The sequence below is a fragment of the Ambystoma mexicanum genome, chromosome 9 (assembly GCF_040938575.1).
Source record: "Ambystoma mexicanum isolate Mex_15411 chromosome 9, UKY_AmexF1_1, whole genome shotgun sequence".
Lineage (NCBI taxonomy): Eukaryota > Metazoa > Chordata > Amphibia > Caudata > Ambystomatidae > Ambystoma > Ambystoma mexicanum.
This window is the reverse complement of record NC_090931.1, coordinates 959,145,593-959,164,438: the sequence shown is the minus strand read 5'-3', so window position 1 is coordinate 959,164,438 and position 18,846 is coordinate 959,145,593. Positions and strand designations below refer to the sequence as shown.

Sequence of the window (18,846 nt, the reverse complement as noted above, 5' to 3'; positions counted from 1 at the left end):
CCCCTTTTCTCCAATGCCTGGTTTACTCTCCTGCCAGAGTTTTTTCAGGCGATTCAGTATTTGGGTGCAAATCCCAGATTTACACTTCTCATCCTTAATCACTTTCTCTTGTATCCATTTAATTATAATTTCATACACTGGTCAGCAACCCTTTGTCAGCAGTTCTTAATGTCCCAGTTCCCTTGGTGTGATAATGGTACGTGGCATTCGCTCTGAATTGTCCCCATGTCCCAATGTCCTTCTCTGTGCTTACTGGTCTCTGTTGGCGGATTCTGGGTCCCTCGCATCTCACCGCTCTCACTGCAGCCTGCTCACTGGCTGCGAAACACGTTCCTTCGGCTCCTCCGCTCCAATCTGGTCTTCTTCCTCCATTATCAGCTCATGATGCACCAGCGCAGTAAACCTTCCTCTACCTGACTTCTTTGGACAACGCTCACAACATAGTCTCTGCTCCTGTCTGTAGCTTGCTTTCCTGTGGTGTCGCAACCAGCGTTGGGCGAGGCAAGTGTCTTGCTCTGTTCAGGTCAGCTGTATTTCAATGTCCCGGCACCTGCTATCTTCTCCAACCACTAGAATGCAGCGTTGCCTTCCTGCTTCTAGTGATTTTCATTACTCCAACCTTCTTCCACATCTCAGTATTATTAAGTAGAAGGGAATGTAAGTAGGGCTGGTGATCAGTTATAGTTGGAGACTCTCTATCCACATTACAATATGCCATATAAGAATGGAGAAAAAGGCAAGTGGGTGTTACCGAGAAAAACAGGTACAGGTCTGCTTTGGTCCGGCAAATTCAACTCACCTCCCCGAGGGTTGTCCTCCCTCAAGTGGTCTTCCCCCAGATAGCCACCACCAGGCTCAGAGTCAGGCAGCTTCTGCCTTTCCCTGGACACATGAGGGAAGAATTCCCCCAGGTAGTTAGTGGAGGCTTTGCTAAATTCGTCACATAGTATATCAAATGTGTGAAGATTTTCTGAGAAGAGTCAGCAATTGAGGTTACACAAAGACACCAGAAGTTGCCCTCTTCCCCCACGTGGGACTGTGGGAATATATGACGGAGGATCACATGGGAGGAGATAGCCACCGGGGAGCTGTCATGTCTTCATTGGATGAGACGCGGTAAGCCCCACTTTCCCTTGAGGGAGAAACCTTGTTGCCAAATACCCCAATGGCTTACTGTCATGTTAGTTCTCCTTGAAGTAGAACTGATCTTCCATGTGACATTCTTGGAAAAGACTGTCAACTAATATACCTCAGAAACCATCAATGGACTTCAGTTCTCACAACCACCTAAGTACTGAGATGAGGAGCATGAAGAAATTGATGCAGAGCAAAAAGTGTATTGAGCGTGCTAGATGTTGGATGAAGGCACTTTTGCGTGGGACCTTTAAAAATGTTAGCAAAATGGTAAGGGGCAGCTTGGGAGAAGACTCGACTGATTCGGTGAATGTGGACGGAGGCTGGAGGCACGCGTCGGAGTGCAGAAGCTGGAGCAGCGAGCCGGTGTGGCGGAGGAGGGAGTGCCAGCAGAGAAGGACAGAAGCGGGTTGAGAACGAGGCGTGCCTTGCAGATTTCAGGAACTGCAAGAGGGTCCCTGGGTGTTCGGCAGCCAAGAGAAGCAGCGTTGTCCTTATCAGAGAAACCTGCGTGCACAAGTGGAGCCGCAATGAAGCCTGAAGAGACGTCAGAACCGACACGAGTGGAAAGCAGGCGGCAACCACAAATCACCCGTATGCAAATTGGTGCAGCCAGCTTTAACTCCTGGGCCCGACTCTGTGGAACACACTCTCCAGGGCTGATAGTGACATTTGAAGACTTTCCTCTTTGACAAAGAACTTGGCTAAGACACTGGAGTTCTTTCTCTGTCTTGTGTATCCGTTTCCCTATGTTGTCCTTGCTTGTCTTTCTTCGTGAGCGCCTTGAGGCCTTCGGTTAGTGGCACTATATAAAAATTAATATAGACTGATAAATAGAAAGGTACGCCTCAAAAGTATGAGCAAGCCTGGAAACGCTACAGAGAACTGGTGACTCTGCCAGAGCATAGTGGGGATCCAGGGTGTTTTGGCAACCGCGCCAAACTGGAATGAACCAAAGAGGAATAGAATATTGTAAAGTTACAAAAAGAAAAGTGACAAGAGAATTGTTTACAAATCAAGAGAGCAGAAGATTTTGAACATTGTAAAATTACAGAAAGCAAAGTAGTTGTTTGTCAATTAGATACACCAAGCCAACAAGAAAGGTATATGCAACTTGAAGGTAAGAGAAGTCCTGGCAATCATACACCCGGCAGTTGTGAACACAAGAGAAGTCCTAGCAGGAGAGTACACTAGGCAAATGAAAGTGCATCAGGAATGCTGGCCGGGGAGTATCCCAGGCAAATTGCAAATCTACAAGGCTCATCAAGCAGAAACAGTGTTTGTTAAACCAAGGACGGAACTTGGGTTACCAAAAGTAATTTTTTGTTACAGAGGAACTTACAAGGCTGAACAGTGTTTGTTTAATAGTATTGTTGTGGGTCAGGAAAGACACAAAGCAACTGGTAGAACTAGAGACATTTTGTGCTACCTGTGAAGTACCAAGGGGAAGGGAATCGGCCTCTGGAATTAAGGTCTTTTCCATTTTAGAGAACATTTTCATTGGAGTTGTCTACTTATATTTAAGAACTGTTTTTGCAAGTACCAGCTTATAGACATTTCCATTGTCACTTTATTATTTTGTTTTAGTGTGATGGTCAGGATAGATTGTTAGGACACAAGGTTGGCTTTTGATTTATGACATCCTGACGACAGATCCTTAGTTTTGGTTTTTAGGTAGGGACACTCCTCCTTGGAATAGGGTCAGAGAGGCATTTTCCGGACCCATTTAAGTTGGAAAAAAGTCTATAACCGAAACATGACAACTTTGTGTCCGACTTTCATTTCTGACCCCTCACACAGACCCCCAGGTGTGGTTAATTAACACTGTGTATTCACCATTCCTCCCTAAGCAAAGAAAGTGATTGAAGTACACGTAACTCCAGGAACATGCAGAAGTGGACAACATACTCCATACCATCGGTCAGGGTCCAGACTACTCAAAAGGCATTATGTCCATGCAAGTGGACATGAGACAGAAGTGTCTACATTACTTGACCCAGGTCACCCTGGTCTTATTTGGCCTGTCTTCTGCTTAGGACAGGATAAGCCACAATACCTTCCCATCATCACATTTTCCATATACAGAACATTGCAGAATCAAGGACCACCCAAGTCACATATATCACTGAATAAAAGATTAACGCTTGGGTTCCATATATCATTTCCATGAAATAAATTACTTTGAGGTAATTTACTTTGTGGAAAGAACTTTTAAAATTTCACTTCGATTTTATTATTTTATGGGGTCCTCTCCTACCCTGAAACCTCTACCCCCCACTGCATAAGACCCTCTTCGCCTACCCCAAACCCCTCCCCACCCCCCTTTTACCCTTTAACCCATTTTGACATATCACAAGGTATTGTCACTGCTTTAGATGGGCAAGCCCCTCTCCATGAGGTCAGGGAGGCGAGACTGTTACCTGACAGACCCCATGGGGGTGGTGCTCAGCGGGTGGATCTCATGTGGAGGGAGGACCCCATTGAGAATAGTAACTATCCCAGGAGCATGCAGTATCCCTCTGACCCTCCTACCTTCCCTCAAAACCCTTCTCTAATACCCTCACAAGATGCCCTAATGTACTTTTGCTATACATCTCAGGTGTGAACCTCTAAGAAGGAAAACGTCCATAAGATATCGAATGGCAGTAATGAGACGAGAGAGAACAAGAGCAATGCAGAGAACCAAGACACACGGTCTAGTCGTTCGAATCTACCGATTGGCCCACCGTCATTCAAAACAGGAGAGGGACTGGAACAATGGTGTCTTCTACCTCTCAGCACGGACAGGGAGCTTGGCAGGCTATGCGAAGGAGGTCAGACCAGAGAAAGACGGAGTTTGGGAAAGCAGTGCATCTGCAAGGGTCCCATGAAGCAGGAAGCTTTCCGCAGGGTGGAAGGGGAGTGCTCGGAGTGGGAGCGGAGACTGACAAAGCGCATTAAATCGACCGTCGGGCTGCTGGAGAGTCTTCCGGAACACTGGAGAAGGCTCCGAGTAGATGGAGAAGTCACAGAAGACCGTGGGAGACCCGAACACAACTGCAGAGTGGCGGCCAGCACCCAGCAGGTACCAGGGTAGCATGAGGCCGGGATTGCAGAAACCCAGAGAATGCAAGAACACCCTAAACAAAATAAGGACTAATATATGCAAACATTTACCGGTGCACAGCAGCACAGTAAAGGGGATCTGGGACCTATACTGAGAAAACACATCCCAAAGAGCATTAAGAGGAAATACAACCTTTGCATTTACAATTGACATTCACAGACCTAGGCCGGGGAGTAAACCAAGGCTGTGGCATCAAGGAGCATCAGATAAAGAGAACAGGTAGTGCGACCAAGCAAAGGGGGTCCGAGACCCGTGTTGGGGAGGTGCACACCAACCAGTGACAAGAGAAATACAAAGCGTATGTGCACTAGTGACACTTAGAGACCCTGGCAGGAGAGTAAACCAAGGCTGTGAGTGAAAGTGAAACCAGAGAAGAACAAGTTACTTACCATCTGGTAACGTTCTTTGAACTGGATGTTCCTCCAACGTATTCCACATCTTTGACCTGTAATGTCCCCAGCTATGCACTTCGGAATCTTTTTCGGCAGAGTGCGTCCTGCATCGATGGCGTCAGGTCAATGTCCCTCGAAGGCCTCCGTCGAGGGCGACGTCACAGGATGTTATAAGTAGGACGCACGGCGCCCGTAGCCACAGTTTAAGTTTTTTCCCTCAGAACATGTGGCACCAGTCTCATGCCTGCTTGACTGCACTTAGCCTTGAGGAAACGGAAGCTGCAATTGCATAGGAAATTCACCTGAGGGGCAGGCTGGGAGGGCGATGTGGAATACGTTTGAGAACATTACCAGTTGGTAAGTAACTTGTTCTTTGAATGGATTGTGTCCTCCAACGTATTCCACATCTTTGACAGACTCCCAAAGCAGTACCAGTAAATGGAGGAGGGAAAAAGTATTTAGAGTATCCAATCAGATTGCAGAATAAAGAACCGCCTTACCAAAGGCCATATCCTGACCATGGATTGTATCCAGGGAGTAATGTTTAACAAAGTTGTGGATTGAAGCGCATGTGGCTGCATCACAAATGTTCCTAATAGGAATCCCCTGCTGAAGGGCTGTGGAAGTAGCCACGCCCCTAGTGGAATGAGCTCGCAACCCTTCCTTACCCGCCAAACGGTAACACTCCGCAATGGTGAGGAAAATCCACCTTTACAAGGTCTGTTTGGTAACAGCCGGGTCCAAACAGTGTCCAGCATATCCTACAAAGAGTTGATCGTCCACTCTGACCCTGGACATCCTAGAAATGTAAAAGCTCAGAGCTCTCCTATGATCCAACCGATGGAGTGCTTCTCTTCCTTACCAGGATGAGGAGGAGGGTAGAAAGATGGAAGAACCACCTTTTGACTCAAATGATATTCAGATACTACCTTAGGTAGAAAAGAGGGACATACTTGCAGTACAACCCTATCCTTGTGAAACACAGTAAAGGGTGGCTTAGATGAAAGTGCCTGCAATTCACTCACTCTGCGAGCGGAAGTAACCACAACCAAGAACACAGTCTTGAAGGACAGTAATCTCAAAGGACAAGAGTGCAAAGGTTCAAACGGAGCACCCATGAGAAATTTCAAAACTATATCAAATCCCAAACCGGCACCTGGAAAAGGGGATGGCGGGAATACATTGGTCAGTCCTTTAAGAAACTGAGAAATCAAAGGAATCTTAAAGTAAGAGCATTCTTCGGACGCGCGCTTAAAAATAGACAGCGCCACCAGGTAACCTTTAATGGTACCCACTTGAAGGCCCCTGAGGGCCAAAGAAAGCAAGAAAGACAAAACCATAGGAATGAGGCACTGAAAAGGATCAACATTGTCATCTCTGCACCAGTTGCAGAACTTACGACAAAGGTACAGGGATTTAGTTGCAGGCCGCCTGGCCGAAAGCAGCACCTCCATCATGTCATCCGGGAGGTTCCAATCCTTTGACCTCAACCTTTCAGATACCATGCATGAAGGTTCAGAGTCTTGACCTCTGGATGGAGAACCTGACCCCCCTCTCGCGAGAGCAGATCCTCTCGGTTGGGAAGACGGCGTGGAGGGCAGATGGACATTTCTAGAAGGTCCGGGTACCACGCTCTCCTGCCCTAATCTGGAGCAATGAGGATCGTGTGGGAGCCGAACCTCTGCAACACTTGAGGAAACACGTACAACGGTGGAAGTGACCAATCCACCACAAACGCATCTCCTACGGCTCCTCTGGGAGGAAATTCCCTTGAGCAGAATCTCTCGCACTTCCGGTTGACACTGGTGGCGAAGAGATCGACTTGCGGGGTTCCCCAAAGGGCGAACATCTCCTGAAGGACTTCCTGAGCCAACTCCCACTTGTGAGAGATCATGCTCTGCCTGCACAGAGCGTCCGCCGCTGCATTTTCGTCTCCGCCCAGATGACGTGCCGAAACCGAAATTTCCTGCTGGATGGCCCAGAACCACAGCTATATTGCCTCTCTGCACAACGGGAGTGACCCTCCCCTCCCCTTATTTGTAGAGGTAATGCATGGCCACTGTGTTGTCCGTCATGATCAGGACACTCTTCCCCCGTACAGAGGGCAGAAAATTCCTTCAGGGCTAGCCTCTAACAGATTGATGTGGAGTTTGAACTCCGACAGAGACCTACAACCGCTGGCTGTCAAATTGTTGCCATGAGCGCCCCATCCTATGAGGGAAGCATCCGTCACTACCGCCACCTCCGGCCACGGTTGCCAAAACTGTTCAACCCTCATCAGGTTCCATTCGTTGGCCCACCACAGAAGATACTGGGAGAACGAGAGTGGAATCTGAACGGGATCCGACATCCTGCCTGAGAACTGCGACCACTGCATCTTGAGGGCCCACTGCAGGGATCTCATCCGCAGCCTGGCCTCTGGCACCAGAAAAATGCACGATGCCATGAGACCGAGCAACTTTAAGAATTCAAAAGCCGGGACTCTGGGCATGTTGAAACTTGTCCACCATCTTCACTATGTGATGAGCCCTTACCTTGGGAGGCGAACAGTTCCCCAAGGACGTGTCCAAGACAGCCCCGATGTACTGGAGCTGTTGGGAAGGTGTCAGGTGCGACTTTTTGAAATTAAGGGAGAAGCCCAGCCTGTGGAGGGTGCGGCAGGTGACACCGAGATGATCCAACGCTCGCTCAGGAGAGCGCGCCCGGATCAGTCAGTCGTCCAGGTAGGGGTAGACGTGAATCCCCCCTCACCTGAGGTATGCTGCCACCACTGCCAAGACCTTGGTGAAGACCCTCGGGGCTGAGTTTAATCCGAACGGTAGGACTCGAAACTGAAAGTGTGAGTCGCCAGCCGCAAACCTCAGGTACTTCCTGTGCGTGGGATGGATCAGCACATGGAAGTAAGCATCCTTGAGGTCCAGAGACACCAACCAATCCTGAAGTTGAAGGGCTGTTACGCTCACCTGGCTCCCACAGGGGCGTCGGTCGGACCCGGACGGCTGCGGTCTCCACCAATGTGATACGTAGTGCAGAGATGACTGACTGGACTGGCCCTCCGAATCTTGTCTGCTTGACCCGTAGAAGTATTCTCCTGCAAGTGGAGAGATGGATTGAGCCACCGGTGGATTCAAGTGATGGCACCCCCCACAGTCCTCCCCACTTATCACTCCGAAGTGCCCTTTCAGTAATCTCACCTTATACTCTTGAAAGATGAGCTCTCCATCCTGCATGGATTGCAGGGGCGCGTTGATGCCAGTTACTTCACTGGTTTGAAGGCATGGGAGAGTTCCGGAGAGTATTGACTCTGAGGTTCCTGGCTAGGACCAGTAAGTATCAAGTTCATAGAGTTCAATATGTCCGATGTTCACTCTTGTTCCCCCCTTCCTTCCTTGTCTTGCAGCTGAGTTCATGAGAAGATGCTCTTGTGGTAGCTGGTGGCGCTCAGGTAAGAGTCTGTATTACCCGACGCTGTCTGGTAAATGTTGCATGTGTTTAACGTGTTTTCTCTCTCTTTGCAGGTGCGGCACATGAAGATGTAAAGAGTTATAGACTAATGCCTCCAGTGGTAAATCAGGTAAGTCTATGGTGATAAGAGTTATATTTGTTGGTTTTCTCGGCCCACCTTGTTGTTTTCTTTTGTCCCCCAGGTGCCGGAGTTCGGCGAAGAAATGATGGAGGCAGAGCCGAATCGGAAGATGCTGCGAGGACTGGTGAGTATGGCGCGGCGCTGCAGCTGGAGATGCGACACGTACTGAAATGATGTTCTTTCCCGGTCCGGAGGAGAGATGGACTCGGAATCAGGTGAGGAATTCGAAAATAGTTTGTTTTCTAACCTTGTCCTTTTCTTTCCTCTTGTTTTTAGGAGCTCCAGATTCGAGGCGGGCGTGGCAGAAGACTGGATGCTGGCTGCAGACATGTTGAGTGTTACGCTGCTGGATGCAGAATAACGCGAAGCGTGCGCTGCTGTTCGGGCGTGGTTTAAATAGCCTCCAAAGTAGTTCCAGGTAAGAAGTTCCCCAGAACCACGCCAGAGTAAAAAATAGTCTAGGCCTCACGTTGGCTTGGACTCACTTGCAGCATGGTCTGCATCAGCTAAGTAAAGTCTATGAGCCTGGCCCCTAAGGCGCCAGGACTGAACCCAAACAGCCCCCAGCCGGGGCTGTTGGGGTTTTAATAAGTGTCTGGATGCCTGCTCCCAGAGCTGATGGGCTTGGTCCTGATGCCCGGGGGTAGGCATCATGACAAGGGCCTGGAGGACTTGAGAAAGAGTGACCATCTTGAACTTGTCCTTCCCGAGAAGTTTGTTCAACCAACGCAAGTCCATGATGAGTCTCAACCCCCGTCTTTCTTTGTGATAAAAAAACAAGAATCGGCAGTGTCAGACGGACACGGCGCCGCCGAGTCGACGCCGGCATCGAGCCCTCCGTAGGTAACTGCGGTCTCGCTGGGGATGAGGACCGAGACCTAGAGACACGTCTCTTGCAACTTTTTGATTCCTGTCCGCCCATTCCTCCGGAGTCGAGGACTTCGTAGCGCACGTAACCTTCCTTCGAGGCACCATCCTCCGAGGAGGAAAGGGAAGGCGACCAGTGACGGTGCTTCCTAGAGTGCCGGGACAAGGAAGACTAGTGGCGGGAACCACTCCGGGACCGAGATCCCCGGGACTCCATCTGACGCAGAGAGTCGCCCCTCGAGTCGTCGGTGGAAACCCCCTTGGACTTGGGTTTGGATGTTCGGGACTTAACAGGCTTAGAGCCCCTACCTACCTAGAGCTTCCCCTTCCACTCCCGCAAGGCCTTGGCAGTCAGCGACTCGAGCAGTCGTCGGTGTTGTGCGACTCACCCAGGCACCACAAACAAATGCGGTGGGGGTTGGTGAGCAACATTTTTGACTTGCAGTCCCGGCAGGTCTTGAAGCCAGACCGCGGAGTCTGAGGGGTCGAAGAGAAAGACATCTTAATGATGTACACACGAGGCACGCCGAGTCTCACGAGGTTAACAGGTTCGCAGAAAAAACAGAACTGAGGCTATGGGCGCCGTGCGTCCTATTTATAACATTCTGTGATGTCGCCCTCAACGGAGGCCTTCGAGGGACATTGAGCCAACGCCATCGAGGTAGGACACCCTCTGCCGGAAAAGTTTCTGAAGTGCACAGCTGTGGACATTACATGTCAAAGATGTGGAATACGTTGGAGGGCACAATCCATTCGAAGAAGGTCGTTGAATACCCCCACTTGGCAGGAGACTGAACCAAGAAGGGCATGCTGAGAAAACATGATCATGAACCCTAAGCACATCTGGGAGAGAGAACCAGGTTATTCATCCTTGTAGCAGTACCCTGGTAGCCGGGTCTACTGACAAAGGGCCTGAGGGAGACAGGTCTGATAAACATAGAGAAAGACATATCTGGAACATTGAAAAACAGAACATCTCCAACCTACGCATGTGAAGTAAAAAACATGGGTGTGTGTTTCAAACAAGACTTCGTCTTGGGGAATATTAGAACAGTTGCACCGAATACAGACTTCCATCTCATGCTGTTAATTTCTTCTCTTCCCGTGCAGAGAAAGCATAATTTTCAACTTTTCAGGCCCATTGTTTTTTCTTGGCTAGATACTTACAGCCAAAGTCTATGGCAGAGCAGCAAGGGGGCATAATTCAGAGCCCCAAAGAACTAAAAATGAGGCAGCCAGTTTATGACTGAACCTAAACAAATCTGGCCAAATAAACCCACTTTTCAAAGAGCTCCACTGTCTCACAATAGGGAAAAGAATCTAATTCAAAATCCTTTGCTTCAGTTACAACGTTGTTGAGGGTTCAGGTCCAAAATATTTCAGGAAACGCTGGGTTGAAATACCATAAAATGTCTATGGATGAAAATTGTGGAAAATGTCTCACAGGTCTAACGCAGTCTTGGTGTCCACCCGTCAGACTGCGCACATTCATCCGATATCAATACCACCACACCTAATGCTGGGATGCAGCTACCATCAGGCAATTACATCAGCTGCACGCTTAACCGGTGCACCCAAGCACCCAAGCATCCTTCGACGCCCTACTCTCTCAACTGACCTTGACTACGGTCCCCGAGGGCGTTCAACCTACCAGCGCTTTGCGGTCATACCAATGATATATAGAGCGCTATATAAATGCCAAATAACATAACATTATCCAAAGAATGCCGATTTGCAAGCGCAAGGAGGCGGTCTGTGGAAAAGTAGTGAAATTAGGCTACGCTGTGGGAATCAGCACATGTATGAATCAGAGCTTCCCAGCAACTACTATGATAAGGCATGGGCAACTCAAAGGGCAGTAGAAAGCGGGAAACAGCAGAGATGAGCAGGACTAGGGTCCAGAAATCCCGACATGGAGACCCTCAACCTAAGAGCAGACCAAGTGATGAGGAGAGAAACCAGGAAAAGAAAACGCCAAGAATCGGGACAGAAGTGGAGGCCAATGGATGGATGCCTGAGTGAGGAGACAGTTGGAAGGCCCAGATGTTAAGCTGAAAGCAACCAAGGCTAAACCCCAATGGTACAAGCCACATTAAGTAGGAATGCTACAATGTGGAAGTTAGGATACAAGTTCTTATAGCACACTTAAAAAGCTACATTAAAAATCTCTATGTTGGCACTTAGAGTAAGTTCCAATAATGCAGGAATAAACAGACATTTGAGACCTGCTGAATGGTGCGACGAAAGCCAGCAATCCTAAAGCATTGTGGGAAAGAGCCATTGAAGAAATACATTACATGCTGCAATTGGGAGTGAAAACGCCCAAAGCAGCCTGATAAAAAGGCATTTAAAGAATATAATGTATGCTGGGACCTGGAGTATCCATGGATCTAAGTAATTTGGTTGAAAATAAACAGTTTGAATTTGTTTTCACCACATTTATTTTACTGTTTTTTTCCCTGCAAAACTCCGAGAGAGAACCCCTGCACCCTCTGGGTACAAGGGAAAAGCGAGCAAGGTACTCGATCTCAACTCTGGAATTATGCCCACCACTTAAAGGTGCACTTGGGAGATCTGACCTGCGCACAGGAGCCTTCAATTACCCATTAATCGTGGTCGGATGTGACGGACCAATATGATGACATACACATTCTCCAATGTCAGATGACCGCTCTGGTGCCACAGGGAAGTTCTATGTGGTGCTACAAAGTGGTTGCAAGGCAATAGGTCTCCCCATTACAAAACTATTCAATAAATACAGAAAATGTGTTGGCTGTGTAAAAGCTACGAACTGTTGGCTTTCTCAACATTCTTTTTGTTGGTGGATGTGAAGTAGGGGTATAGGCAGGAATCAGTGTTGAGCTTTCCTCTGTTCATGTAAGTTTATTGGTTATGTTGGGAATTAAAGAACATTATGCACTGGCTGTTTGAGCTATTGCCATCATAGTTTTTTTTCTACAAACGGCAATATGCTCTGGGTGCCTAAGTTACTTACACAGGTTTTCAACAATGTTAAGCAGAACGTTAAAAAATAAAATGTGGCCAAATCAGAACAGGTTTGCATAATTATTTGTTGTGCGCCTGCTTTAGTTTTAAATAGGAGCCTATTATATTTATCAACTATGAAGGAGACCATAGCACGAACAATTGTCAACATGTGTTTGGAGTAGGTGAGATTGTTCAAAGATACACATACAATTTGCTGAGGCTGAATAACTCGATAGCAGGCACTTGGATTTCAAAAGTCTAACAATATACTTACTTAAGTAGGGTGTAAAATGCTGAATGCACGTCTCGAAGAACTCGTCACCTTGGGGAGGCTCATAATTTAGAACAGAAAAGGTGAGAAGAATTGCGTACATTGCAGAATAATGAATCTGTACACAAAAAATGAAATTCCATTAACATCCTTAATAAAATGTACAGATTCTTAAACATTTGTCTCTGTGCAGAGACACGTATGCACATAACATGTTGTGTTTGTAGTTTCACAATTTCGAGATTAACTTTAAATGCTAGATCCTAACTATTGTAATAGTGAGTACTGCCAGTCTGCCGTTCAAGACAATTAATCAATCAGCTACTTGTATAGTGCTCTTTCAGCAAAGGCATCATAGCGCTTAAGCCACAATCATACAGATAGAACTGGAATAACTTTTGTTCAATTTACTATTGATCCTACTCGGTCACAGAGACACCAGGGCAGAACACAGAAATCAGAAGGACGAGGAACATTTGCCCTGACGACTTACAGTTTTTACACCTCTCCCAACCTTCATCATTATGAAGTATGGGAATTTCCAAATAGGTTCCTATGTTGTGGCCTTCTGGAAAACTCTTGAACGGGGCTTGAGACGGAAGAATGTACATTAAGAACCTAGCATTGTATGTAGAAAATGTTTGCAGAATGACCGTCCTACTGGGAGCAATTCTGTGAGGAAATAGGTGACATGCAGGGAATGAAGGAACAGCCTCATGGCTTGGGACACCTTCAGCACTGACAGACTGTCATGGGGTTCAAATCCAGAGTGACTAATTTAGCACCGCTAGGAGTAGTAGGCGTCTGCAGCACATCACCCATCCCATTAGTGTCGAGCTAGGAGCAATTTCAAAGCACAGACCCTGAATGGAAGGGGGAAACTTTGCAGCACAGTTTATGGAGAAAACCAAGAAATTAGTACTGGGATTCATGTGCAGTGCATACTGCTTTGAGACATGGCACAATCAAAGGTGCTCTCTTGTGAAGACCCTAAACGGGTACATAGCATTGGCATGCAATCAGACCAATCTCATCTCCATCACTGCATGTACCATGCGACTCATCATATTGTTCATATCAGTCTATCGGAAAACCTTATATTTTTAAATTGTCTGCATTATCTGTCAACATGCTATGTTGTCATCACCCCCTAACCCCCGCCACACGACATCGCCAGATAAATCTCAGCCATATTTTGCATTACTGCCGCACAGCAACTATCTACTGGGATTGCTGGATGACCAGTTATTCTTTGATAGACATTTCTCTTAGAACGGCTAGCCCTGTTTTCCCAAACAAATACAATACATATAAAAATGATGCCCACAACAAAGCATGAAACTCACCACATGCCCAGATCATACCGACCAACAGTGGACAGCTCATCAACAACTCGGGACACGACGGACCTCACTGCAATTATGATCCAATCCATTGCCAGATCATCATATAAATAAAACCAGACCTCACCTCCAAACCTTCAGTCTCGGATACCAAAACCAAGAGAAGGCCTAATATCCAAATAAGAACTTCTTTCGCATTCAAGTGGCAAGAAAATAATAATTAAAAAAATCTCTCTCCTACTGCAGGATGAGCATGTGCAAAGGCACACAGTTATGTGCAACACTTAAGCAAAACATTGATTGGACAGAAGACTGCATAGGACTCAGCTGCACCATGTGTGCCAAACTCACCTTTGGGTCATGAATGGGAAATAGCAACCAGAGAAAATCTATCACTAAACCACCTGAAACCTCTTCTAATCTATAGGAGTTTGTAAAGCACCTAAAACCATATCGAAGCGCTAATACTCGGGAGAGGTATATGCCTAATGTAGAGTTTTATATAAAAAAGGGAGTATCGAGTTTACATCTAAAGCCAGGAAGGAGTTCAGTGGAACGCAGTTGGTACGGAAGAGAGTTCCAAGGCTTGATAGCTTGGAATTGGAAAGATCGGCCCATTGTTCCAGTTCAATGAAAGCAAACAGTAGCTAGTGTCAGTGAGTGAGTGGACCGGTGGGTGCACGGTGGGCAATAAAGATGAAATTTGTGCTGCAAGTATTTAGGACCAATCCACTGAAGAGCCTTCAATACAATGGTGAGTATTTTGAACTTGATTCTGGCCCTAAAAGGAAGCCAGGGCAATTTCCTTCGTTGGTATTTTTGGATCTTGGTGTTTTCCCTAGAGCTGACCAGATTGTTCTTCAACCGGTACTATATTGGGTCAGACTCTGGAGCTCGCAAGGGCTGGAACTGTACAAGGATTCTCTGAAAAATGTCTTGCTACTGGAAGGGGCTAAAACTTGCAGCCGATTAGCACATGTTAAGCATCTGTTATATACATTGGATGCTTTCTTTGTGGGAACATCCGATTGGTGGTATGAGGACCTCAACAATCACTCTTAAAAATAAATGCATAGAGAAAATCTAGAGAAAATCCTGAGGTCATGAGGGCTTCACTTAGAAGCTGTCCAGAGTTTTTGCCTAACATAATAATGGGAAAGAGTAAAGTGTTCCTGGATAACATTTCTCCACCATACGAATGGTCTTCATAAGTGCGATTGAGGCTAGGGATTCTCCAAAAACATGGTATACCCGGTCATAGTCACCCTCGAGGTGTAGCTTATGCCCATTGTGTAGACTCACAAACAAAACAATTGTACATTATTTGCTAATCTGTCCTATTACTGTGGAATTGAGACGTATGTACTTGATAGCAGTATTGAATGATGAAGGGATACAAGGTACACACCAGGCTATGCTGTTTTTAACATGCTCAGTAAACCGGAAGGTCATCTTTGCCACTGCGAGATATACCCAGAGAGCATGGCTCTTAAGACCGAGGATTCTGGGAAATGAGCATGCCAGTCCCTGCAGGAATGAGAATCAGTAAAAATTGACATGTAGAGGCTGGAAACCTTCTGCTCTCCTCTAATATTTTAATAGGTGATGGATTATAATGCCACATTTTATATGTTTTAGCTGTTTGAATTTTATGACGAATTTGGACTCAAATGAATTTTCTGCTTTTATCTATCTGTGTACACTCTTTCTTATTGCATTGTTGTACTGAATTTTGCTAAAGGTTTTATACCGAATAAAGCTTTGAATGTGAAGTGAATTTCATGGAGCCAGGTGATACATGTGCCTTATATGGTGTGTCGGTTACATTTCTGGCTCTCATATTTTGAATTACTTGCACCCAATTTAATACATATTAAGGAGCTCCCAATAAAAGTGCATTTCCAAAATCGATCCTGGAGCCCAATGATTGCTCAGGCTATAAAGGCTGCGTGATATTTCAGTGATGAAATGCCTCATTTGTCCCAAGTATTATCAAATAATAGTTTGACAACCTATTTTATTGACATGCTGGGACAAAGAGATGTGTGTGTAGAATGGCTCTTAGGTTTCGCACTGTTGTCTGTGCTTATATATCAATGATATGATATGGCATGTATAACGCTCCTTTACACAAGTGTTTCTGTTGCCGATAGACATTTCTTCTGGGTGTGGTAGGTCAGAAAGAGGGCGAGACTAATAGGTGCCATTTCCAAGGCTTGTATTTCAAAATAATAAAGAAAATGCTTAACTTTAACTATTCTAAGGGTTTCCCTGCCTAACATAACTAAACTAGGGTGCTTGTTGTCAGGAGGAAAGTCCAAATGAAAAGGTTGCCCTTCCTCTGAAACTAGTCTAATTGACCCTACCACTATTATAATCAATAAAATTTACCAGGAGAATTACTCCCTTCTCCTGGAGTGCGTTTAGCAATGTTCTCCTCAATATGAGATTCTTAAATATTCTTTTGCCATCTCGCACAATACACTTTTCAGTTCTTTCAAGGGGATTTACCTGTCTCATCGGATTGTTCAGACTCCTTTCTCGGCTTTCTCTTGTGATTACCTGAGACTCTGAGGATCCTTTCCACTTCAGTCTTTCTTTCTCCTTATCATACACACACAGGTTTTTGGGCCAACCCTCCTTTCTTTGGCTGGCTTTCTTCTCACCGAAATACACAGGTAAAGTCTTTTTTGATTCTTGTTCCTTTTGTGATTTTGCCATTCACTGGGATGAGTAAGAGTTCTTGAATAATTCTCACACTTTATATATTCGTACCCCTCACTGGGATGAGTATGATTAACCATTGAGTAATTCTCCCCCTTTTGATTGTTGTACTTCTCACTGGGACAAGGAGGCTTTCTCCAATCATTGTATCCATTTTGCGTTTAGCTCACGATATCTCCATCCCTCTTTACATATACGTCCTGTTCCCCGGGTCTCCTCCTCTCCCAGTTACCTGCTGCGTAAGGGGTCTGCGTCACCGGGTCAGAGCTGCTCTCCGGCATTTCTCTGGCCCCTCTTCCAACACGCTTCTTTGTCTACTAATGGAATCAGCGATTGGAAGGGTTTTTCACCAGTTTCCCTTTCAGGCCACTCCCTTCCTGCTTGGATTCTCCGATTGGATCCTCCGTCGGTAGACAGATTTCCTTATGTCCATTTTTGGCGCCTGGCCTCTCGGCACACCAACTTTAGGGCTCTTCGGCCCCGTTTGCACGTCCCTCTTGGGACCTTTACAGGCTTCCTGCAGTCTGTCGGGTGTACTGCGCATAGCTCTTACTTCTCCTCGTTAGCCGTTCACCAACTTGAGAAACAGCATCTTCCCACATTTCCTAACCTTCTCAATCCAGCCAGTTTGAATCTCCCGGGTCCCACCTCCTTGCAATCCTGGCCATCCTCTTTTTATGACGCAGTGCAGGGGTTTTGCTTGGCTTCTCAGGAAAGTCCTTCCTTGGTGTTTGGGCCACGTTCGTCTTAACTCCTCTTGGCTTCTGTCTCAGTGTCTGTTAGATAAGCTCTTTTTAGGATTCCTGTATTCTTGCTCTTCACAGTACCAAACTGATACTTTTCCTCTGTCACTATATCACAGTAACATATGTAAGAAGAGTCTAGAGATTTGTGAATTAATGAGGTTAGATTGGGTTTTGGAAAATAATGGGAAAGAAGTTCCTCAGTGGAAAGGTAATCCATATCCCCAAGAAGGGAAGTCGCTCCCTAGGACGTTCGGCTTACCGCCACCCCTAGGGGGAATATTGCATAGCGGGCTCACCTCCTTAGCCTCATAGGAAGGAGTCTCCCCGCTTGGTGAAAGGGAATGAATCCCAAAATTTCGACACATGGGCTATTCATTGATGAATATAAGGATGTACCTAGTCACTCTGCTGTTGAGGCATTCAGACAACCAGTTGCAATCCATTCAATATTTCTAAATAGATTTGCTATAAGTTCAGAAATTTCTTGGAAGCCCATGGAAGCTCATGGCCCTGCCCGCGCTCCTCGCTTGTCCCGGCACCCCGTTTCCCTTCCCAGCCCTCCTCCCGGCTCACAGCCCACTCCTGACCCCTGAAGGTCCTTTTCCCAGCCTCCACAGGACAGCCCCGTGCCCATGCAGCCCCGGCAGCTAAGGGCCCCGAGGCAAAGGGCGGCGCCTACATTGGCGGCTCCAAGTTGTATCTGCAGATATCAGCAGTGGAAGCCAGCGGCCAGCCGTCAACCAGCAGCGACTACCCAGGTAGGTGTGGCACGGGTGGGGAGTACAGCAATCACTGCACTCTGGAAGCCCTGCCACTCTACGGACTCTCAAAACCCTTTAAACCAAGATGGCAAAATTAAATGGCTTAACAACCAAACAGGATTGTGAAAGTCAGACATTGCCACAGGTAGTTCAAACGTGAATATTGTCTTGCATCAAATCTAGAAAGGACTACTGCGTTTTCTAGCTGTGTTCTCTCCCGTATTTAACCTGCTTCGTGAAACTAGGCCTCTCTCACACTATATTCCTGTACTCAAACCGCATTGTGAAACTTGGGCTGTATCTTGAAACGTGTACGTCTCTCACACTGTACAGGCTTCTCAAATCTAGATCTGTTGTCCCTTGTCATCTTGTACTCAAACTAAACTGAATTGGGAAACCTAAACGGCATTGTGAAACTCAGGCCTCTCTCCCACTATACTCTTGTACTCAAACTACATTGTGAGACTTGGACCTCTCTCCCACCATGCAGGACTCTCGAATCTAGGTTTGTTGTCTCTTGTACTCTTGTATTCAAACTGCACTGTGAAATGTAGGTCTCGCTCCAACTATGCAGGAATCCCAAATTTAGATTTAGTCCCTTTCTCGGCCTATAATAAAATTGTGAAACCTCCACCAAAATAACTTGCAAGCCTACGGTACGTATATACACAACTAGTGTGGACACAGGCTGCAGGTACAGCCATGCAACCATGCACCGTAGAATACTGCTACGCCTAAGCACATCCGGTCTAGCAATACACACAGCCGTCCAGACTGAAACACCCAACTTACCTCAACACCTCTGCAACTAGCATACAGCGATTACCATCCGAAAAGAGCTTGATGTAGCTGGCCACACATCGACTCTCTATACAATAGCAATCCATCGCAAACCACCAACAGTGCTCACCCACGTGCCTATCCTCCC

At 46.6% G+C, this 18,846-nt stretch overlaps 1 protein-coding gene across 3 annotated transcripts in view; it reads right to left on the bottom strand.

The window, feature by feature from the left end:
* FASTKD1 (FAST kinase domains 1) overlaps window positions 1-18,846 on the bottom strand; it is a 677,639-nt gene that overhangs the window by 198,239 nt on the left and 460,554 nt on the right. For all 3 annotated transcript variants that reach the window (XM_069616163.1, XM_069616165.1, XM_069616164.1), the window contains one exon: window positions 12,348-12,462. In XM_069616163.1, coding sequence (XP_069472264.1) covers window positions 12,348-12,462 — 115 coding nt within the window. The remainder of the gene's footprint in view (window positions 1-12,347; window positions 12,463-18,846) is intronic.